Source organism: Anser cygnoides, chromosome 28, assembly GCF_040182565.1.
Source record: "Anser cygnoides isolate HZ-2024a breed goose chromosome 28, Taihu_goose_T2T_genome, whole genome shotgun sequence".
NCBI classification, from domain to species: Eukaryota; Metazoa; Chordata; class Aves; order Anseriformes; family Anatidae; genus Anser; species Anser cygnoides.
The window spans coordinates 3,749,826-3,773,823 of record NC_089900.1 but is presented as its reverse complement, the minus strand read 5'-3'; the positions used below and the strand labels follow the sequence as shown (position 1 = coordinate 3,773,823).

The 23,998-nt window shown below is 52.3% G+C and overlaps 2 protein-coding genes across 2 annotated transcripts; one reads left to right on the top strand and one right to left on the bottom strand.

Annotated features, from left to right (window-relative positions):
- The first annotated feature begins 1,363 nt into the window (after positions 1 to 1,363).
- LOC136787182 (olfactory receptor 14J1-like) lies at positions 1,364 to 5,746 on the top strand. The gene is made up of 2 exons (XM_066984315.1): positions 1,364 to 1,383; positions 4,711 to 5,746. The coding sequence occupies exons 1-2, from the start codon at positions 1,364 to 1,366 to the stop codon at positions 5,744 to 5,746; spliced, it is 1,056 nt and encodes a 351-aa protein (XP_066840416.1).
- Positions 5,747 to 11,934: 6,188 nt separating this feature from the next.
- LOC136787047 (olfactory receptor 14J1-like) lies at positions 11,935 to 13,089 on the bottom strand. The gene has a single exon (XM_066984154.1). The coding sequence runs from the start codon at positions 13,087 to 13,089 to the stop codon at positions 12,154 to 12,156; it is 936 nt and encodes a 311-aa protein (XP_066840255.1). The 3' UTR covers positions 11,935 to 12,153.
- Between the last annotated feature and the right edge of the window lie 10,909 nt (positions 13,090 to 23,998).

Here is a 23,998-nt window from a genome sequence, read left to right as displayed (position 1 = left end):
ACCAGTACTTTTTAATATCTTTATCAATGACATAGACAGTGGGATCGAGTGCACCCTCAGCAAATTTGCGGATGACACCAAGCTGAGAGGTGTAGTTGATGCAACAGAGGAAGGGATGCTGTCCGGAGGGTCCTGGACAGGCTTGAGAAGTGGGCCCATGTGAACCTAATGAGGTTCAACAAGTCCAAGTGTAAGGTGCTGCATCTGGGCCAGGGAAATCCCAGACATGAGGATAGGCTGGGAGAAGAACTCACTGAAAGCAGCCCTGCAGAGAAGGACTTGGGGGTTCTGGTGGAGAAAAAGCTCGACATGAGTGCGCACTTGTAGCCCAGAAGGCCAACTACATCCCTGGCTGCATCAAAAAAGGGTTGGCCAGCAGGTGGAGGCAAGTGATTGTCCCCCTCTGTTCTGCCCTCCTGAGGTCTCACTTGGAGCCCTGTTTCCAGGTGTGGGGCCCCCAGCACAAGAAGGATGTGGATCTGTTCAAGCGGGTCCAGAGGAGGGCCATGAAGATGATCAAGGGGCTGGAGCACCTCTCCTATGAAGAAAGGCTGAGAGAGATGGGGCTGTTCAGCCTAGAGTAGAGAAGGCTCCTGGGTGACGTCTTTGTGGTCTTTCAGTACTTAAAGGTGGCTTATAAAAAAGATGGGGAGTGACTCTTTGCTCAATCAGATAATGACAGGACAAGGTGGAATGCTTTTAAGCTAAAAGAGGGGAGATTTAGATTAGAGGTTAGGAGGAAATTCTTCACTCAGAGGGAGGTGAGGCACTGGAACAAGTTGCCAAGAGACCTTAGAGATGCCCCATCCCTGGAGCTGTTCAAGAGCAGGTTGAATGAGGCCCTGGGCAACCTGATTTCATGGGTGGCATCCCTGCTTATGGCCAGGGGTTTGGAACTAGATGATCTTTAAGGGCCCTTCCAACATGAGCCATTCTGTGATTCTATGGTCTCACAAACTATACCTCAAGCATGACTCCCATCCCATCAGCCTTCCTTTGGTCTGTCACCTGACCAGAACAGAAGTTAACTCGCCATCATCTTCGACACCATGTGCATGCTTCTGGCCTTTACAGTCCCTATCTGTGCCACATTCCTCCTGATGGTCCGTCAGCTCCAGAGACAGAAGTGACCTCCCAGCCTCCTTCACAGCCATGTGCCTCCTGCAGGCCCAGCAGATCCTGAGGCACACCTGACTTCATCACAGTGTTCCCAGACAACTCTTCCTTTTGGCCTCTGATCTGATCACATACCTGTTACCTCACACACCTCTTCCAAAGCCATGCGCTGCCGCAGGACCTCACAGTCCCTGCCCTGCCCAAAGGGAACAAACAGCATAAATTAGGGGTAGGAGTGGGGTTGAAGATGAGATGTGCTGTGTACATGTTGGAGGGCTTTGGGGATTACGTGTTCAGAACAAAGTTTAGGGATTAGAGGTCACCCTCCAGGGTTAAGGTAATGGAAAGGGCTTTAAGGGAGGGATTGGTGTTCTGCTCAAGGAACCTGCTCAAGGTTTAGAATGAGGGCAAGGTTTGAGGCTTATAGTTTAGGTCTGGGTTGATGGCTAGGGTTAAGGCTGGCATTTTAATCATTGGTTACGCTTAATTATCCTTCTGCTTGCCCTTCTAGTAGAAGATGGGTTTGACATCTGCCTTTTCCAAGTGCCGAGGAACGTCTTTGATCAATCTGTCCTTTCCAAGGTTTTTGAGATAGGTCTTATGATGACATCTGCAGCTCCACCAGCACCTCTCTCACCCTTCCCACACCACCTCTAAGCAACCTGAGGGCTGACCAGGAGGATGATGAAGGTTTGGGAAATGGCTTGGTTAATATCTTTTAGGAGGGCTGTTCTGCACTTCACACGGAGAGTTATGATGGTGTCATAGAAAACGGTGACACTCGTGAGGACAGAAGAGCAGGTGGGTAAGGCCATGGGCCTGCCAACACAGGACACACACACATGAACATTGCATGAGCAGGAAGAGGAAGATTGGATCCAAAATACAGATTATGAAAGCAAAGACCATGAGTATCAATGGGGCCCTGCAGGGGAGCTCCAGCAATGTGGCAAAATCACGGAAGGGGTCCACAACACTGTGGCCACAGAACTGTAGCTGGGAGGAGGAGAAATAATTACTGTACATGAGAGAAATTCCCCTGATTTAGTTACAGCTGCCTTCTGGAGTCAGACCTTCCACTTCACGACTCTTGCAGAGAACAGGGATGGCATACAGCCCAGGACTGACCATAGGACATGGCCCCCAGCAGGAAGCACTCAATTCATGCAGAAGGTGCAGCTGATAGCGCTACCACTTCTGTGAGTAAAAGAGGTACTGTCTCCAGCCAGGAAGCTGTCCTGCATCTGGCACAGGGTGGTGGAGCTGTACAAGGTCTGCAAGGATGACAAATCTTCCTCAGGAAGAAGGCCACGGGCATCTGCAGGTGTTTGCTTGTAGGCACCAGCACGATGATGAGGGTGTTCCACATCCCAGTCACCGTGCTGGTCATGCGAGAGAGGAAGAAGAGATTTGTGTATGGGTAGAGGATCTTCCAGATGAACAGCTGGGAAAACTCAACCAATGATGTCTTTGTGTCCCATTCCACTCATAGAAACCATTTTAGAGCATTCTGGTCCCCCCATCTTGTTAGGACACCAACGAGCAAGATGTCTCTTTCTCAGTTCCTAAAAGAAATGGTGAAGGGTGTTCAGAGGGGTGAAATGATCCCTGGATGTCATGGCTGAGGTGTCCTTCCACGCAGTGAGAACACAATAGGGGTTAAATGAGGGAATCATTTGTGCTTGTGTTTGACAAACACACTTTAATAGCACAAATCTCACTTCTAAAATGCATCTCTCCCATGTTCAGAGAGGAGCAGCCGGTGATGACTTCAGTCTGCTTCAAACACCACACCCCAGGAGAGACCCCGATGACTTCAGGAGCTGTCAGCCCTGAGGCCTTGGGGACACCTCGAAGGAGCCCAATGGCACAGAGCAAGCGATGTCATGGTCGGGTGCTGTGCTGCTGAGCTGCGCCGGGCTCCTGGGCCCAAGGGGAGCTCCTGGCAAGCGGGCAGCGCTGCAGAGAGCCAGCTCTGCCCAGGAGCAGCTCCTCTGCCCAGCGCAGGAGGGCTGGGGACACTGCCTGCAGAGACAGAGTGGGTAAAGGCAGGCAGAAGTGGCAGGATGCACAGAGCTCGCTGGGGGAGAACACTTGCCAGCCCTGACCCCGGTAAGTCTCTGGCTGGAGGGCAATGCAGCCGCAGCTCCTGGAGGAAGGAGAAGCCGCGCGTGCAGGCAGGGGTGCCCAGGGCTGTGGTGCAGAGCAGGGTCCCTGCTGTGCCCCAGGGGCTGTGTGCCGGGGCAGGGCCTCTGCCGCCTGCCAGGCTCAGCACTCAGCCTGCCCGGGGAGCTGCCCAGGGCGCTGCGGGGAGAAGCTGCGGGTGGAAGGAGCCCCCCCGGCAGGGCAGGGTCCTGCTGCTGGTGGGAGGCTGCTGCCTGGGGCAGCCTGCTCACAGATCCACAGCACAACCAGGGTGTATTCAAGCCACATTGCAAGAGAGGAGAGAAGGCAAGGGTTAGTGCCTTGAATCTCTGCTTTTCTGACCCTTTTCTTTCAGTCGTCTCTTCTTTGGCTCGGTGGGAATGGAAATAGATACTGTTATTTCCTAGAGAAGGCTGACATTTCTAAGCCATCACAAGGAGCATTACAAGGACCCCCAGCAAGTCCCTTTCCTTCCCCTCATCCCCTAGAAAGCTCCACCACCACCACATGTGCAGTGTCAGCAGGGTCTGTGTGACCTGGTCTCTAGGATGTGCCCCCAGCGAGCTGCCCCTGGGCAGAGCCCTGCTGCCAGGAGGTGTCTGCAGGGCAGAGCTGAGCACCCAGCAGTTGGGATGGGGGCTGTGACCTGCAGGCAGGAGGCATGAGGACAGAGACCCAGCTGCAGGCAGGGAGAGCTGCAGGCAGCAGAGCCATGGGCAGGCAGTGAGACGGAACTGCTCCAAGAAACACCATGGCAGGGGAGATCTGGACATCTCTCTGACATCTGTGCACTGCAGACACCTTCCCTGGAGCAACCCCCTTCTCATCCATTATAGTACTTCAGACATAATGTCTTGGGAACTTGGTCATGAGTTTCCTTTGGATTTCCTGGGGTGGTGGTGTGAGAATTCACACATACCTGAAATAGGTTTGTCAAGTGAAAGTTCAAGGTATGGTCTACCTCCAGGGTAAGCAGTCAATCCACTATTTGATGCCCTACAGGTAAGCCAGGCTGTTGGTAATGGAGGAACAGTGTTTTTATTACAGATTGAGGCTCCTAGACCATTGCTCTGGAAAAGGTCTGCATGTCTTTAAAGAATCTCACCAAGTTCTTTCATAGACCTCAGCCTAAAGCCAGTGCCAGCATCAATTTTATTGTTTCTTGAGGGATTATTTGACCTGCTCCTCTGGATCTGCAAAGAGGGAGATGCCCCTGGCCAGCAGGCATCTGAGGTCGCACCCAGTTCCTATGCCTTTGGCTGCAGAGCAGAACTGACTCTCCCAGTGCCAAAGGGCAGTTTCTCCTGCTCACAGAAAGAGCATCACCAACAAAACCCAGCCAGAACTCTGGCCAGGATGTTGCACAGAGGTCTTCCAGAAAGGAGTAAGGCAGTGCATGTCTGTTGTGTGTTGGTGAGAGAGCAGTAGCTTAAACGACCTATGCAATAGATTTTGTAGATGTTTGACTATTCACTTGTTATTCCCTCCTTGGACAGAACCCCATGTCCAGAGGCAGAAAATGTCCAACAGCAGCTCCATCACCGAGTTCCTCCTCCTGCCATTCGCAGACACGCGGGAGCTGCAGCTCCTGCACTTCGCGCTCTTCCTGGCCATCTACCTGGCTGCCCTCCTGGGCAATGGCCTCATCCTCACCGCCGTAGCCTGCGACCACCGCCTCCACACCCCCATGTACTTCTTCCTCCTCAACCTCGCCATCCTCGACCTGGGCTGCATCTCCACCACTCTCCCCAAAGCCATGGCCAATTCCCTCTGGGACACCAGGGCCATCTCCTATGCAGGATGTGCTGCACAGGTCTTTTTCTTTTTCTTTTTATTGTCAGCAGAGTATTATTTTCTCACCATCATGTCCTATGATCGCTACGTTGCCATCTGCAAGCCCCTGCACTACGGGAGCCTCCTGGGCAGCAGAGCTTATGCCCATATGGCAGCAGCTGCCTGGGGCAGTGGCTTTCTCAATGCTGTCCTGCACACTGCCAATACATTTTCATTGCCACTCTGTGGAGGAAATACCCTGGACCAGTTCTTCTGTGAAATCCCACAGATCCTCAAGCTCTCTTGCTCTGACTCCTACCTCAGGGAAATTGGGCTTCTCACATTTAGTGTTTTTGTGGTTTTGGGGTGTTTTGTATTCATTGTTCTCTCCTATGTACAGATCTTCAGGGCCGTGCTGAGGATGCCCTCTGAGCAGGGCCGGCACAAAGCCTTTTCCACGTGCCTCCCTCACCTGGCCGTGGTATCCCTCTTTCTCAGCACTGCCTTTTTTGCCTACCTGAAGCCCCCCTCCCTCTCCTCTCCATCTCTGGATCTGGTGGTGGCAGTTCTATACTCGGTGGTTCCTCCAGCAGTGAACCCCCTCATCTACAGCATGAGGAACCAGGAGCTCAAGGATGCACTGCGCAAACTCATGAGTGGGTGTACATCAGAAGTAATGCACTGCCTGTCTTCTTCTGCAAAGCACTCGTAATGTAACTCATGATATGTCAAGCTTGTCTTCTGTTCTTTGGTGGTTTTTATTTGTTTACTAATGAGGGGTGTAAGGGACAACAATGTTTTCTATGTAAATTGTCATTATTTATCCTACTCACGTATTTAAACAAAATAAAGGAACCTGCAGTGGAGCGTGCCTGAGATGCTTCCTCTGAGAACTTTGCTAGGGGTTGCAGGGTAATGCCCATGGGTAGAAGTGGAGAGGAATAGAGTCCCATCACAGCAGCACTGCCAGGAAGCACCAGTGCTTGGTCTGTCTAGAGCTGCTTTCATTCCACTTCCACACTCTCCTGCTGAGCCTTTTCTGTTGGCGTAAGCCTGATTGTTCCTGTAGCTTGGTCACAGTACTGCTGTGTGGCAATCCTGTGATCACAGGCAGGGACAGTCAATGGGCACTTTTGTGACACACTTGGCCTCCAGAACAGCATTTCTGTCCCATAAAGTGATTCTGCTCAGGGTAGTGCCTGAGGGCTCAGGTCTTCCTTCTCAGTTGTTGTCAAGAACATTGCAGTCCAGAAATGGACTCCAAAGAGGGACCTGGCTTTGCCTGTTTCTCCATGGGCTCAGGGTGAAGTGATCAGAGCCCCAGCTGGGTGTTTGAGGGCATGGGGGCTGGCTCAGGTGTTGCTTGTTGGTGTCCAGCACTCAGGTGTATGGTGAAGAGTCTCCAATTAACCTGCCTGGGGCACTAGAGCATGTGATGGGGCTGGCTGTTGTGGTTTAACCTGGCTGGCAGCTAAGCAGCACACAGCCGTTTGCTCAACCTCCCTCCTCCCTCTCTGGGATGGGGGAGAGAATCAGGAAAACAAAGCATGTGGGTTGAGATAGAGACAGTTTATTAGGACAGAAAATAATAATAATAATAATAATAACAACAACAACAATAATAATAATAATAGTACTACTACTAATAATGTGTACAAAACAAGTGATGCACAATGCAATTGCTCACCACCCACTGACCAATGCCCAGCCTATCCCCGAGGAGCCAGTCCCCCCACCCCGGCCAGTCCCCCCACCCCGGCCAGTCCCCCCATATTAATTGTTTAGCATGACGTCAGATGGTACGGAATACACCTTTGGCCAGTTTGGGTCAGCTGCCCTGGGTCTGTCCCCTCCCAGCTCCCGCTGCACCCCCAGCCTGCCCGCTGGCAGGACAGAGCGAGAAGCTGAAAAGTCCTTGGCTTAGTGTAAGCACTGCTCTGCAACAATTAAAACATCAGTGTGTTATCAACATTATTCTCATCCTAAATCTCAAACACAGCACCCTACCAGCTACTAGGAGGAAAATTAACTCTGTTCTAGCTGAAACCAGGACACTGGCAGCAGGTGAGCATTTTTTGGAAAGAATCAGGAGCTGCCCGGAGAGCCCAGAGGAGCTGCAGGGACAGCGTCTGCCAGGGAGTCAGCAGTGAATGGAGCCCACGGAGTGTGAGCCTGTCTCAGGTGGAGTTCCCCTGAGATAAAGGGCTAGATCTGGGTGTGAGAAGAAGAGCCCCGCGACCCAGGGGACACAGCGGGAACAAGGAAGGGAGTCTGGTGACTGATTTGTTTTACCCCTAGTGAAACACCATAGGCTGGATGCAGTGCAGCAGCCAAACACTTCTGATGGCACTCGAGGAAAGAAAGAAGGCTACTGCTGAGCACCCTTGACAGCCTCAGAAGAGCTGGTGTGGGAGGCAGTCAGTGGAAGAGACCCATGACCTGTCTCTACCTCCCAGCCTGCACAGCACGGCCCTGCAGAGTAGCAGAGTGCCCCTGTGTCCTGGACACCACAGCCCCCTTGCTCTGCAGAGCAGCACCACCAGCTGGGGCTGTGGGATGCATGGGGAGAGGGTGCAGGAATGGCTGGCCAGGCCAGCACAGGTGTACTCCTTCCTGGGAAAGGCTCTTTGTTGAGGTGGGAAGTCCTGGGAGGAGAGTGGGGCCCCGTGTGTGTGCAGGGGATCCCTGGAAAGAGAAACCCCTTGGTACGTATGCAGCTTGGGGCAGGCCGCCAGGGCTCGGGGGCAGCAGGAGCTGCCTGAGGAGCTCCAGGACCAGGGCTCTCAGCCCAGCTCAGAGAGGTGGTTTGTTCCTCCACAGAGGGACACAGAATGGCTCAGTCAGAAGGCCACGTGTGCCCTGTACAGATGAGGCTTCAATGTGCATATTGTGTGCATGTAAGGCAAACCTGAGCACAAATGCCCTCAGCCTGTGTCCGTTCCTCATGCCGTGGGGTATCTCAGACAAGTGCAGAGCAGGGCGATGTACCACAGGGCTGAGACGCCTCTCAGCCTTTGGGAGAGGCAACACGAGCCAGAAGGACACCACAACCACTGCAGTGCCCTGTCTTTGGATGTGCAAGACTCATGTCTCTGAACACTGCTGTGTTTACAAGAAGTACATGAGGCCAGCTCAGATGTGGACACCTCACAGAGCCCTGACACTTCCATGTGTGACACCAGGAACAACCCCCACCACCTCCATGAAATCCATCTCACCTGTCCTGGACAGATTCATTGCAAATGCCCCAGTCTGCTGCATCACCCTCCCCTGCCTTTCCGGACTGTGTCAGCAAATGTGCCAGGGGGACCAGAGAGCTTTCTGGAGACTTGGAATGACATCAGACCTGTCTTCCGGAAGAGGAAAGAGGAGGGTGGGGAGAATTAAGGCTGGTCAGCCTCACCTCAGTCCCTGGGAAGGTGATGGGGCAAGCTTTTCCACAGCTACTTCCAGGCACTTCAAGGACAAAAAAGGGATTGCTGAACCCATAGGGGAGGAGAAAGAAAGTGACACTGTCTACCTGCAGTTTAGCAAGGCTGTTGACATTGTCTCCCAGAGACTTGTTGTAGTGAGAATGGTGCTATGTGGACGTAACTAATGGATGAGGCTGTGGGTGGGAATTTGGCAGGACAATCAGGCCCAGGTGTCATCCGTTGTGCAAAGTTCTCCTGTCAGGCAGTTCCTAGCAGCATCCCTCAGTGATCAGCACTTGTGCCAACACTGTTGAGTGTTGTCATTAAATCTCGGAATTACAGGATGGAGCATGCTTTCAGACCCTTTCTGGTTTGTGCCAAGCCGAAAGGAGCCCTTGAGAAACCTCATCTATTTGGTTTGCTTTGAGCAAGACAGTCCAAGAAGATGCCATTCAGGGGTCTCCTCGAATATGAGTTATTTTGCAATTCAAAGATTCTTTCCATTGGAGAGCTCTCTGAAGACATAATATGCAGAGAAAGAAAAAGAGAAAGGCAGGGGTAGAGATACATCATGTCTCACTATGAACACAGTAGATCCTATGAAGAATGTTTCTAGCAGTGGCAGAAAATTTACTTCATAAATTTCATGTGAGAAGCTTACTTTTTTAACGCCTCATGTGCTGGCCCACAAGGAAGGTGTTGGGTGGGTATGTTATTAGGAGGTCTGTTGTGCCTCAGAAACTTAAAATCCAGTAGGAAGCCTCGGGTCACCTCTGACTCTGGAGCTGACAGGCCAGCAGCAGTAACATGGCTGGGGACAAAGAATCTGAGGTGACCTCTGTCTGAAGCAGCTGATGTGTCAGCCCTTGCCTCCTGGCTGACATCTGTGCTTTTTGGCTTGCACCTGCTAGAATCCCCTGATAAGGCAGCAGAAGGAACCTGCTTGGCACACTGATTGTGAGATGCCCTCTGTCTGAGAGCCTGATAAACCCCATGCAGCAAGAGGCCTTGGGTGTGGGTTTTCATGTCTCTTCTGCCTGAGTACGTGGTGGGATAGCAACAGGCACACAGTTTGGTCATGTCAACTTGAGAAGTTGGAAGGCCAGCCGCAGACATGTGGAGAAAACCAAGAGCACTGGCAAGGCTGCAAGGCCCCAGCCGAACTAAGGTCTTTGTCCCCTTGGCTGTAAAAGTTGTCTCTGCTACTGAAGCTCATAAGGAGACATGCTGTGCTCGTGACACTGGGTCCTTGCTGCCTCCTTACAACCCTGTGTAAAGACATAGTGACCTTATGACTGTGATTGTGTTGTTTGGTGCATTGTGGAACAGCTCGTCCTTGTAGGGAGGGGTGTAAGTTGCTGAGCACATATGCAGGGGAAAAGAGGAAGAAAAACAAGGAACTAACCAAGCTCTGAGACAACGCTAGTGAAACTGTGGCAAGGCTGGTGAAACTTTGCAGCTTGGCTTATACCCATGACACTTGCAGCTGGAAAAGCTGGCCAGAGGGCAGCAGGAGAAGATGATGATGGAACAACCTTCGCGGAGTGGGTGCAACCCCAACTCAAATGGTGCACATGCGCATTTGTAGACATGCTTATACAAGACCAAGGAGGAGCCTGGTGGCCCTTGTGACATGCGTTGGCCTCACGTGTCAGAACAGCTACTGGGTAGGAGGGAATAAAACTGGGACTCCCCCAGAGGAGAGAGACAAGGCGCACTACCAAGGACAATGTTGCCTCAATGGGAATGCCTGTTCAAGCGCTGTGCCTAATGACTCCTTCCTCTAGGCCATCAATGATTGGGAAAAGCTTCACACTCATCGGTATCATTGTCATTGCCCTGGGGTTGGTATGTGTGTAAATAGCTTGTAATAAAGCTTGCTTACTTTATATATATATATATAAATATTGTCTGCTCCTTGCTAAACTGAACCAATCAGCTTCAGCCCCTGGAATCTCACTAGAATAGAGCCTGCTAGGCCCCATGCAGGAAGAGGTCTTGGGCATGGGTTTTCAAGTCCCTTCTGTCTGAGCACATGGTGGGACAGCAACAGGCACACAGCTTGGTCATGACTACCTGAGAAGCTGGAAGGGCAGCAGCAGACCTGGAAGATCCTGGTGAGGTTTCTTCTGTCTGATCAGTTCACAGTGCAAAAGAAGGCTGATGGGTTAGGGCCAGAGGTCACCCAGAAGGAGTCTGTGGTCAGCCCATGCCATTGTGTTTCAAGGAACTGCCAGGGAGGGTGAGGAGACATCAATGAGAGTAAGGAAATGCATGTATGAGAGCAAGGGGGAGAAGCAAGGTGGGTGGCTAAAGCTTGCAGGGAAAAGGGGGCACAGACAGGACAGCATAGGACTGCCTGTAATGGAAAAGACCAAGAGCACTGGCAAGACTGGAAGGCCCCAGCAGAACCAAGGTCTTTGTCCCCTTGGCTATGGCAGTTGTCTCTGTTACTAAGGCTCATGAGGAGACCTGCTGTGCTCATGACACTGGGGGCTTGTTGCTTCCTTGCAACCCAGTGAGGAGGCCAGGAGGTGTCATAGCATTGTCCTTCACACAGCATCACACACCCCACATCCCACTGCCCCAGGAAGAGCCCTGAGCCATGCGTGAGGGACAGGACCTCATCTTTACTCAGTATCAGAGTCTCCTGAACAGTGCCTTTGCCTACCTGCAATCATGGCCTCCCATTGTCTGCTCTAACAAGTCCATGGGGAGGCTTTGTCAGTAATGACCCTCACTGAAGACCACTAAACTCCAGGACACTTCGAAGTCTCCTTCTGACTTTAACTTCTCCTGCAGTTGCATCATTCTCTCACTACCTGAGGTTTGTGGACTCAGCACCAAACGCACCGTGGGGCTCATTACCATTCAGCCATTTTCATCCGGTCTTCCAGACTTGTCCTGTAAATTAGTGAGGTATCAAAAGTGCAGGTAAACAAGGAAGTTTCAGTGACAACTTTACAGAAAGCATTTTCTTTATTTAAGATTAGTTTCCATTAGTTTAGAGTTTTCAGAAGAAGTGATAGCATCATTCTCTAGTTGACATTGGCCCCATGTGTCTCCTAAGGAGCTCTGTATGTGTAGGAAAAGCAGTCCCTTGAAGTCCTAGACTGCATGGACAGCCTTGCTGCTCACCTCCACATGCCCAGCACTTCTCTCATCAGTCATGTGGGACTTCACATTTGGGAATGTTTGAGATAGGTAGGAAATGATGTATAGAAACACAACTACAGAGCTGGCTGTAGGGATGATGAGACAGAAAACTGGGATACAGGCAAGCTTGAAGCTCCCTCAGGATCCGAAAACCAACTGGGTAGGTGAGATGTATCTGTATGATCAAAGAGTAAGGAAAGGGGAATCTGGAGAAGAATGGAGAGTGCATGTGTCCAGAAAGTCTGCTGGAAAGGTGGTGTCCAATATGGTCTGTTTAATCAGGCCAGGTGGAAATACCTGAAGGACTGTGGAGATTAAGTGAAGTGCATAAGAGACAGAGTCCTGGCAATGCAAGTATGGGAGAAGATGAGTACATTTTCTACTCCTGCAATACACATCCTAAAAAAAATAATATTCTAATGCCATGGGGGAAAAAAAAGCAAAAAAAAAAATTTGCATTAGAAGTGTTCCATCATTTCAGATGATTGTAATGTACTGATGGAAATAAAGAAAAGGAGTCTATATCTGCTGAAAGGTCCAATTAAATTCCTCAGCACATCCTGGAAAACATCCGTGACATCACTTTCCTAATGGCATCCTTGAGCTCCTGGTTCCTCATGCTGTAGATAAGGGGGTTCAATACTTGAGGCAGCACCGAGTACAGAACTGCCACTGCCAGGTTCAGGGATGGGGAGGAGACAGAGGGGGGCTTCAGGTAGGAAAACATGCCAGTGCTGATAAAGAGGGAGACTACAAAAAGGTGAGGGAGGCACGTAGAAAAGGCTTTGTGCCGGCCCCGCTCAGAGGGCATCCTCAGCACAGCCTTGAAGATCTGCATATAGGACAGCACAATGTAAACAAAACACCCCAAAAACACAAAAACACTAAATGTGAGAAGCCCAATTTCCCTGAGGTAGGAGTCAGAGCAAGAGAGCTTGAGGATCTGGGGAACTTCACAGAAGAACTGGTCAATAGCATTGCCTTGGCAGAGGGGCACAGAAAATGTATTAGCAGCGTGCAGCAGAGCATAGAGAAAGCCACTGCCCCAGGCAGCTGCTGCCATCTGGGCACAAGCTCTGCTGCCCAGGAGGGTTGCATAGTGCAGGGGCTTGCAGATGGCAACGTAGCGGTCGTAGGACATGATGGTGAGAAGAGAATATTCTACTGAAAACAAAAAGAAGAAGAAAAAGACCTGTGCAGCACATCCTGTGTAGGAGATGGCCCTGGTGTCCCAGAGGGAATTGGCCATGGCTTTGGGGAGAGTGGTGGAGATGCAGCCCAGGTCGAGGAGGGCGAGGTTGAGGAGGAAGAAGTACATGGGGGTGTGGAGGCGGTGGTCGCAGGCTACGGCGGTGAGGATGAGGCCATTGCCCAGGAGGGCAGCCAGGTAGATGGCCAGGAAGAGCGCGAAGTGCAGGAGCTGCAGCTCCCGTGTGTCTGCAAATGTCAGGAGGAGGAACTCGGTGATGGAGCTGCTGTTGGACATCTGATGCTTCTGGAGAAAGGGGACAATCCAAGGAGGAAATTACAGTGATAATTAGGAGAGGCATGTCTGAGAAAAATCTACTCCTCATTGAAGAAGTGACTTTCTCCTTTCTGAGACCTTTCTTCTGCTCCCTTGCTTGAGCTTTGGTTGGTGGTGCCACTGGGAACAGGGGACTCTGCTGTGGCCTCTGCAGAAGTCAGGCCTGCCCTGCAGCTCAATGTAAAAACAAACCAGGAGAGTTCTTTGATTAAATCTCTCTCTGATGTATGTGGACTTCCCAGCAATACCACTCTCAAAACCCTTGACTACAGAATAGAGTGCATGGTGTACTTTGTTCCAGTTGCCTGTGTCACACTCAGGGGCAGTAGAAAACCATGGCATTTGTATGCCAAGTGAGATCTTGTGAATCCCAGGAAGCAAAATGACTATCCTTAGTGCAGTAAGGACAGACAGTCTGTCCATATGTCCTGGTCTCAGCCAGATTCCTCAAGGGCTCAGTCCAGTTGCCCATATTTAGCAGCCCAATGAATGGAATCTAGTCCTCTGGACTAGAGGAATTCCCTGGAAGGAGGTTCAGCTTTTTCCTTCCCCATAGACTGCATTGCCCAGAGCCCCATACGTATGAAGGGGGATTGGGCATTTTCCTCCTACAGACACGTCTGTGTGGTGGGACCCATAGGGTCAGTGCTTGAGCTGCAGCTGAAAGCCAGATCTGCAGAGAGCCATAAAACAAGAACAGCAGCTGCAGGTGCACGAATAGAGTGAAACAGCACAGGGCTTCTGCCAGGGGAGGCAAGGCCAGGGACCAACAGGAACTTGGGAGAGTCTGTTCTACTGCAGGTCCTCCTGATGAGGTTATGAGTCGTCCTGAATCCTGTGGGCTTGACAGTGGACAGGGAGGTGCCAGAATACTTTGCAGGCTCTGCTGCCTGCAGCTGTCCCTGCCTGCAGCTGGGTCTCTGTCCCCACGCCTCCTCCCTGCAGGTTACAGCCCCCATCCCACCCGCCGGGTGCTCAGCTCTGCCCTGCAGACACCTCCTGGCAGCAGGGCTCTGCCCAGGGGCAGCTCGCTGGGGGCACGTCCTAGAGACCAGGTCACACAGACCCTACTGGCACTGCCCATGTGGTGGTGGAGCCTTTTCTGGGCTGAGGGGCAGGCAAGGGACTTGTTGGGGAGTCCTTGTAACCCTCAGTGGAAAGGCTTAGGCGTATCGGCCTCTTCTTGGAAATAGCAGCCTCTATTTCTATTCCCACAGAGACAAAAAAGAAAAAACTGAAAGCAAACAGTCTGGAAAGCTGAGCCTAAAGTATCTAACCCCTGATTGTCTTCTCGCCTTAGATACATCCCAGTTGTGCTGTGGATCTGTGAGCAGGCTGCCCCAGGCAGCAGCCTCCCGCCAGCAGCAGGACCCTGCCCTGCCGGGGGGGCTCCTTCCACCCGCAGCTTCTCCCCGCAGCGCCCTGGGCAGCTCCCCGGGCAGGCTGAGTGCTGAGCCTGGCAGGCGGCAGAGGCCCTGCCCCGGCACACAGCCCCTGGGGCACAGCAGGGACCCTGCTCTGCACCACAGCCCTGGGCACCCCTGCCTGCACCCGCGGCTTCTCCTTCCTCCAGGAGCTGCGGCTGCATTGCCCTCCAGCCAGAGACTTACCGGGGTCAGGGCTGGCAAGTGTTCTCCCCCAGCGAGCTCTGTGCATCCTGCCACTTCTGCCTGCCTTTACCCACTCTGTCTCTGCAGGCAGTGCCCCCAGCCCTGCTGCGCTGGGCAGAGGAGCTGCTCCTGGGCAGAGCTGGCTCTCTGCAGTGCTGCCCGCTTGCCAGGAGCTCCCCTTGGGCCCAGGAGCCCGGCCCAGCTCAGCAGCACAGGCCCAGCCCAAGGCCTCCCTTGCTCTGCCCCCCACCAGGCTCCCTGCCCATGGCCCTGGGGCTGCAGGGGAACCTGCTGGGAAACAGCCCAAAGGGATCCCTGGGCTTCCCTCCCTCCCCTGGGCACACACACTTCTTCACACCAGGCTCATTTCTCCTTGCAGAAAACCAATTAAGTGTAACAATCACATCTTCTCTGAGAATTAGTTTGTTATGTCATGGACATGTCCACATGGCTTCATCTAACACCAGCAAGGTCTGCCTGCCTTTTATGCCCTGACACAGGACTCTGCCTGGGTACAAGAGGTGCTGGGTGGGGATAAAATCACTGGTACTTTGCAAACTACATTCTTATAGTCCGTGGGACAGTAGGGCCTACATTGAAGAATTCTTGGTTGTGACCAGGAGGTGCTGGTTCATTATGATCCCAGGAGAAAGGCACTCTAGGTCTTGTGCAGGGACAGTTGGCATGTTACCCACCCCCCCCTTGCACTGCATTGCCTGTGGCCCCACAAGTCAGATGGGCGATGGAACACCTCATTGCTGTTCCGACACATCTGTGGCAGGATGTTCAGGGTCATTTTTGGAACTGCACCTGAAACCCCCATCCCTAGAGAGCCTAAACACAATAGCAGGAGCAGCAGGAACGGGTGGAGAAATGTGGGGAAATATCACGGTGCTCACTCTGAGGAAGAAAAAGAGGCAGAGAAACCCCCCCCCGAGAGCCTCACCCAGCTGTGCACAGCCCCCAGGGATGGGCACTGCTGGGCAGTCACTGGCATCCCCTCTGTCATGCAAGAGGAAAGGGGAGCATGTCCGCAGAGATGCCCCTCTCTTCTTCTGGGGCTCTGGTTGCAGACATGGCAGCTAATGGCCGGGACACCATGATCAGCTTCACATGATCCAGCAGGGTTCGCTTGCAGCATAGTCCAGCTGGCACAGGACCACGTGTATCTCTGTGCAGTACAGTCAGGGACAGTAGTCCTGCCTTCAGCATGCCACAGGTCTCCTGAAATGAGAGACTTGGTCAGGTTGTAAGAGAGAGCCCAGATTCATGCAGAAGAGGAGTTCAGGCACAGTGAGGGGCTGCTGCATCCCAGGTGTCTTCGCTCCCATCTTTTGAAAAAAGCCCAGGCCAAGGAGAAGGTGAAAACCCCACCTTCCTGGAAGGGCTCCAAACAAGAGGCATATTGGTGCAGGAACACAGTGGTGATTCCTCCAGCACTCCACTTCCTATATTCAATGGCCTTTGTCACCATTTGGAGATGTTCCTGATGGATTTGTCAGGATCCTGTGGAAAAGAACTGGGCAGAAGGGAGGTGACAGTTTCTCAGGACAGAAAAGGGAAATCTCTCCCCTCTCTCCTGAGCTGCGCCATCTCTATGCTGCTGACCTCCCAGGCCTCCAAATAACACATGCTGATGTCACAGGGGGATGCACTGCATCACCAGGATATCGTCACTGGACCAGCGGCAGTGCCAGCACTTCCCTGCAAGGCCTGGTCCCTGCTGGGCGCTGCTTGGGTGCTCCCCACCGCTGTCCTTCTGTGGCCAGGAGTGGGGGCAGCAGGCAGCAAGGTTGCACTGGGTGACCGTCGCTGACGGGCGGAGGAGCAGGGGCATCTTGCAGAGGAGCTGTGGTTGAGGAGCCAGGGCGGGCATCCCTTGTCCTGAGCTGAGGGCCAGCAGCAAGCGAGATGGACGGCTGCTGGAGGGTGACCACCACCTCCGAACTGACTTCCATGTTCCCAGTGCTCCTGCAGCTCTCTCCCAATGTTGTGGGTATCAGGAGCCCCTTCCCAAGGGGTGACCCAGGGGCTGTCAGCTTTCCAAAGCTGCAGGTCCTGGGCTTCGGGGGGACGCTGGACATGGCTGGTGGCTGCTGCAAGAGCCTTGCCTGAGTGTCCCTCTGGACTCAGGGGACAATGTGGCAGTCAGGATTCCTGGGTCTTGATGCTAGGGCTGTCCTGAAACCTAGTGCTCCTCTGGGCATGGCTCAGCCTCCTTGTGATGGGGAACAATCCAGGGCCAGGTTTCCCTGGGAGCTGCTGCCTCTTTGGGATCTGGCTCTGGGAGGAAAGAACTCTGGTGTCCCAGAGACTGGTGTGGCCTGCAGCTCCCACAGGCCTCTCAGGAATGTGCCAGAAATGCCTGAGTTGGGAAATCAAGCCTTCCCCTTCTACTTCTCTCCTTCAGGGGAACCTCTTTTCATTCCCTCTTGTGCCACCAGGCTGGCAGAGCATGTCGTGGATGCTCAGATGCCATCCCTGGATGGCCACAATCCTGGTGCTGAACCCTTTCCATGTCCCCACTGGGGTGGTTTTATCCTGCTATGCATCTGAACTCCACCACAACTGCTCTTTCATATCCCCACATACAAGGAAAAGGGGGAGAAAATATGACGAAAAGAGCCCGAGGGTTGAGATAAGAACATGAGATCATCCTCCATGCATTGTTACGGGCACCAATTATTACTCAGTCCTCGTGAGGCCATGCCTGGAATAGTGTGTCCATTTCTGGGCTCCCCAGTACAAGAGGGAAATGGAAGTCCAGAGGAGGTCTATGAAGATGATTAGAGGAATTGGAGCACCTGACATACGAGGACAGGCTGAGGGAACTCTTTAGCCTGGAAAAGAGAAGACTGAGAGGGAATCTTAGCCAATGTGTACAATTATCTGAGGGAAGGGTGTCCAGAGGATGGGGCTGGACTCTTTTCAGCGGTGCCCAGCAACACGACAAGAGGCAAGAGGCACAAACTGACACAGAGGAAGTTCCGGCTGAATATGAGAAAACATTTCTTTACTGTAAGGGTGACAGCACTGGAATAGGTTGCCCAGAGAGGTGGTGGAGTCTTCTCTGGAGATATTCAAAACCTGCCTGGATGCCATACTGTGCAACACGCACTAGGTGATCCTGCTTGGCAGGGCGATTAGACTAGATGATCTTCAGAGGTCCCTTCCAACCTCGGCCATTCTGTGATTCTGTGATTCTGTGACTGAAATGCAGCTGCGACCACAGGAAGGACGAGCCCTCTCCTTGGCTCTGTCCATGACTGGATGCCTTAGCATGCTGCACAGGAAAAGGGAGCATCTTGATAACATGCTAACACCCCTTTCACCTTCTCTGTGTCTGTGGTGCCCTCAAAGAACGTCCCTCAGTCCGAAGATCCAGCCCAGCTTCTTCTTGCATCAGGAACCTGGAGAAGTTGCCTCAGAAGTCTCAACACTGTGGTGCACACTGGCAAATACACACACACACAGGCAGACACAAACACACCATCACATACGCACACAGAGATGTGCACACAAGGCATGGACACAGCCGACCACACGCATACCTGGCCTGGCCACAACCTGGCCCCAATTCAGGTTGGGTAACTCTGGTGTTGCCCACCAACTGTACTACTCCAGTACCTTCAAGATTGGTCAGTTTGGGTATCCAGGACTTCCAGGTGCAGATAGGGAGTGCCTAATCATCCCAACTCACTGCAGTTGTAACAATGGCAAGCCTGAGATTACAGAGTGGCCCAGAGAGGTGGGGCTGCACCACCATGCACCTAAATTTGGTCGTCCACCTGTGTGGGTGACTCCACCTTGGGTGATCTCTCACTCTGTGGGGCTCCAGGCACTGCCCACCCTTGGCACGTGCTGCCAGTGGAGAACCCCTGGACTCTCCAGACAGCTCCACGTTGCTCTCCTGGAGGACGTCCTCTTCCCTGCCACATGTGGGACAGCTATGGAGATGTACCTCAGTGACCGTTCACCATCTCCACTGTCATCAGACAACCAACAGGTTACTCTTAAATCCTACCCTTGGTGTCTCACTCCACACGGTTTGGCAATGAGCTGTTTTTCACCCCAGTCAATGGAGCAAGAGGTTTTTGGGGTGCAGCTCCTCAGCTATGTTCTTGGCACCTCCTTGAAAGAAGAGCCAAGTCTTCAGGCACTTCATTGTGGAAATCCTGTTTTATTTCACAGATGCTAAGAGTCAGTGCTAACCTACTGTAAGACATACATTTCTAGTCTGAAGTGTAAACACTGTGGTTTCGTTCCTCAGTAGAATTCGAAGGACTGCAAACATTTACCTGAAAACATAATAAATGTTAATGACATGGAAAATAACAATAACAATAATCATAATAAAACAAGGAGCAGACCTGCGAGGAGATGACTGAGGAGATTATTTATGGAAAAAGAGGGAAAATTTATCATTATTCAGAAACATCCGCAAAATCACTTGCCTAAATGATACCTTGAGTTCCTTGTTTCTCATGCTATAGATGAAGGGGTTCAATGCTGGAGGTACAACCGAGTACAGAACTGCCACTACCAGGTGAAGGTATGTGGAGGAGATGGAGGGGGGCTTCAGGTAGGAAAACATGGCCGTGCTGATAAAGAGGGAGACCACAGCCAGGTGAGGGAGGCACATGGAAAAGGCCTTGTGCTGTCCCTGCTCAGAGGGCATCCTCAGCACAGTCTTGAAGATATGCACATAGGACAGCACAATGAACACAAAACACCCCAAAAAGAGAAAACTACTAAATGTGAGAACTCTAAGATCCCTGCTATAGGAATGTGAGCAGGAGAGCTTGAGGATCTGAGGGATTTCACAGAAGAACTGGTCCACAGCATTGCCTTGGCAGAGGGGCAGGGAAAATGTATTGCTAGTGAGCAGCAGAGCATTGAGCAACCCACTGCCCCAGGCAGCTGCTGCCATCTGGGCACAAGCTCTGCTGCCCAGGAGGCTCCTGTAGTGCAGGGGCTTGCAGATGGCAATGTAGCGGTCGTAGGACATGATGGTGAGAAGAGAATACTCTGCTGACATCAAAAAGACAAACAGAAATAGCTGTGCAACACATCCTGTGTAGGAAATAGCCCTGGTGTCCCAGAGGGAATTGGCCATGGCTTTGGGGAGAGTGGTGGAGATGGATCCGAGGTCGAGGAGGGCGAGGTTGAGGAGGAAGAAGTACATGGGGGTGTGGAGGCAGTGGTCGCAGGCTACGGCTGTGAGGATGAGGCCGTTGCCCAGGAGGGCAGCCAGGTAGATGGCCAGGAAGAGCCCGAAGTGCAGGAGCTGCAGCTCCCGCGTGTCTGCAAATGCCAGGAGGAGGAACTCGGTGATGGAGCTGCTGTTGGACATGTGCTGCCTCTAGGTATGGGGATCTGCACAGGAAGGGAAAGACAATGATATGTTAGGACAGGCTTTTCTGAGTGAAACTTATGCCATTCCCCCAGCCATACTGCCATGCTTTTTGTTTCTCTGCTGGAATCTTTCATTTAGCTCCATGACATGAGCTTCATTTTTTAAGGTTCAGTGTGCAATGAGGAGCAAGGGCCTCCCTTGGAATCAGTCCTGACCCAGTGCAGTGAGTGTACAGGACCATGGCAGCAGGACAAGGTTTTATTTTCAGATTTTGTCAAATGAAATCACTTCTTAGCCAGAAGGGCATGTCTGCATCTGCATTCCCAGAGCTACAGAATGTAGTTGGCAGAAAAGTGTTTTAGGGCCATTTTTATTCTACACACCCTCATCCCCTTCATCATGCCCCAACAGTGTTCTCTGAAGTCAGAAATCCTGAGATTTTCTGCTTAACTCAGAATGAATGGCTGTGAGACCTGAGAGGCAAAGGGATTCACTGTGGCTTGGTGCAGAGTGAAGGGAGCTGGCTGGGCTTGTTGCCAGCTGCCCGGCACTTGCAGATTTTGGGCACCAAGGGCAATAACATTCATATTACACTTGAAAAGAAACCAGACTCTGCTGACAGGAGAGGAGGCCACTGCCAATCCTTCAATGCCCAGCCCTTTTGAAGGTACCTGAGCAAGGTTTCAGCACCACACCTCTAGCCAAGGACACCTAACATTCATTTCTCCAGCGCAACAGCATGTCCTTGCGTGTAGCATCTCCTCCACTACACAAGGCTTCTAGATCATGCAAGCAGACGATGGGAAAGATTTGCATCCTGCAGGGCAGCTCACAGCTCTAAAGGCTGTGAGGGCAGAGACTTTTCTTAGTGGGACAGGAGGCAAGGGGGCTTGCACAGGGGAAGCGGTCTGCACTGAATGAAAAAATATGGAGTTTTGTGATGAATTCTCCCTCCGACAAGATTTCTGATTTACCTTCCACTCATTCCTCGGTCATATCCCTGAAGCTTTTACTTCCAGGAGCTCTTTCCCTGTCTCACGTCTTCTTCCTGTTTCTGCTCACAACCGCAGTGTGAGAAAGAGTCTTGTGTTTTTGCAGTGGAATGTGTTTTTGCAGTGGAAAATTCCACTAACCTTGCATATTCAAAAGTGATTGTGCAGGCATGACAGTGACATGGAAGTGGGGAGTATGATACACAGATAAAGGAAAGGCCCCATTCTCTCAAAACAAGGATAGCTAAGAAAAACAGGATGAGCAGTGCAGAATCAGTAAAAACAAAAAAATCACGCGCCCTCTAGTCATGAGAGAAGAAGGAAATAAAAAAGGAAAAGGAGAAATTAACACCTGGACAAATCAAATTGTACATATATGGTATAGTAATAAGCATCGAAAAGTTTGTGAACTTGTACTCAGCCAGTGAGGAAACGGGAGGAATCAAGTGTTGGGTAATAGGAAATATGGGGTTATGATATACTTTTGCTGGGCGCTCCTGCCTGCAGGACACTCGCCATTGCAATCACGAATAAAATAGCTTCACAGAAGATCCTGTCCAAGAAAATTATTGGGTTTTTTCTCACACCACCCCAAACTGTATGCAGTAATCTTTGCCCTTCAGAAACCTACCTGTATACAGGACACTGGCTAGCTGGATGTGCGTCTTTGTAGGTGGAAAAGGACCTGTCAGAAAGCCCTGCTGGGTTCAGCAAAGTTGATGCTGTAGCTTTCGATAGGAAGAGGAGAGGCTGAAGGCAGTTTTGGGGCTGCTCACAAACCCACTGATCATCAAAGTTAACAGCTCAGGAGTCTCAGCAATGTGCTCACACTGGACAGTTCCTTTTCCATTTCTCCTTAATTCCCCTCCCTGTCCAGCAGAGTAGGTAACTAAAAAGAGGGCAGAAAATCCCTTCTTTGATCATTCTTGTGGAAAAAAAAAAAATGCCTGGGAAATGATACTGGGTGCTTTGGAGCTGTGAGCAGGCTGTCCCATGCAGCAGCCTCCCCGCAGCACCCTGGGCAGCTCCCCGGGCAGAGCTGCGGCTGCATTGCCCTCCAGCCAGAGACTTACCGGGCTCAGGGCTGGCAAGTGTTCTCCCCCAGCGAGCTCTGTGCATCCTGCCACTTCTGCCTGCCTTTACCCACTCTGTCTCTGCAGGCAGTGCCCCCCAGCCCTGCTGCGCTGGGCAGAGGAGCTGCTCCTGGGCAGAGCTGGCTCTCTGCAGCGCTGCCCGCTTGCCAGGAGCTCCCCTTGGGCCCAGGAGCCCGGCCCAGCTCAGCAGCACAGGCCCAGCCCAAGGCCTCCCTTGCTCTGCCCCCCACCAGGCTCCCTGCCCATGGCCCTGGGGCTGCAGGGGAACCTGCTGGGAAGCAGCCTGAAGGAATCCCTGGGCTTCCCTCCCTCCCCTGGGCACACACACTTCTTCACACCAGGCTCATTTCTCCTTGCAGAAAACCAATTAAGTGTAACAATCACATCTTCTCTGAGAATTAGTTTGTTATGTCATGGACATGTCCACATGGCTTCATCTAACACCAGCAAGGTCTGCCTGCCTTTTATGCCCTGACACAGGACTCTGCCTGGGTACAAGAGGTGCTGGGTGGGGATAAAATCACTGGTACTTTGCAAACTACATTCTTATAGTCCGTGGGACAGTAGGGCCTACATTGAAGAATTCTTGGTTGTGACCAGGAGGTGCTGGTTCATTATGATCCCAGGAGAAAGGCACTCTAGGTCTTGTGCAGGGACAGTTGGCATGTTACCCACCCCCCCCTTGCACTGCATTGCCTGTGGCCCCACAAGTCAGATGGGCGATGGAACACCTCATTGCTGTTCCGACACATCTGTGGCAGGATGTTCAGGGTCATTTTTGGAACTGCACCTGAAACCCCCATCCCTAGAGAGCCTAAACACAATAGCAGGAGCAGCAGGAACGGGTGGAGAAATGTGGGGAAATATCACGGTGCTCACTCTGTGGAAGAAAAAGAGGCAGAGAAACCCCCCCCGAGAGCCTCACCCAGCTGTGCACAGCCCCCAGGGATGGGCACTGCTGGGCAGTCACTGGCATCCCCTCTGTCATGCAAGAGGAAAGGGGAGCATGTCCGCAGAGATGCGCCTCTCCTCTTCTGGGGCTCTGATTGCAGACATGGCAGCTAATGGCCGGGACACCATGATCAGCTCCACATGATCCAGCAGGGTTCGCTTGCAGCATAGTCCAGCTGACACAGGACCACGTGGATCTCTGTGCAGTACAGTCAGGGACGGTAGTCCTGCCTTCAGCATGCCACAGGTCTCCTGAAATGAGAGACTTGGTCAGGTTGTAAGAGAGAGCCCAGATTCATGCAGAAGAGGAGTTCAGGCACAGTGAGGGGCTGCTGCATCCCAGGTGTCTTCGCTCCCATCTTTTGAAAAAAGCCCAGGCCAAGGAGAAGGTGAAAACCCCACCTTCCTGGAAGGGCTCCAAACAAGAGGCATATTGGTGCAGGAACACAGTGGTGAATCCTCCAGCACTCCACTTCCTATATTCCATGGCCTTTGTCACCATTTGCAGATGTTCCTGATGGATTTGTCAGGATCCTGTGGAAAAGAACTGGGCAGAAGGGAGGTTACAGTTTCTCAGGACAGAAAAGGGAAATCTCTCGCCTCTCTCCTGAGCTGTGCCATCTCCATGCTGCTGACCTCCCAGGCCTCCAAATGACACATGCTGATGTCACAGGGGGATGCACTGCATCACCAGGATATCGTCACTGGAGCAGCGCCAGTGCCAGCACTTCCCTGCAAGGCCTGGTCCCTGCTGGGCACTGCTTGGGTGCTCCCCGCTGCTGTTCTTCTGTGGCCAGGAATCGGGGCAGCAGGCAGCAAGGTTGCACTGGGCGACCGTCGCTGACGGGCGGAGGAGCAGGGGCACCT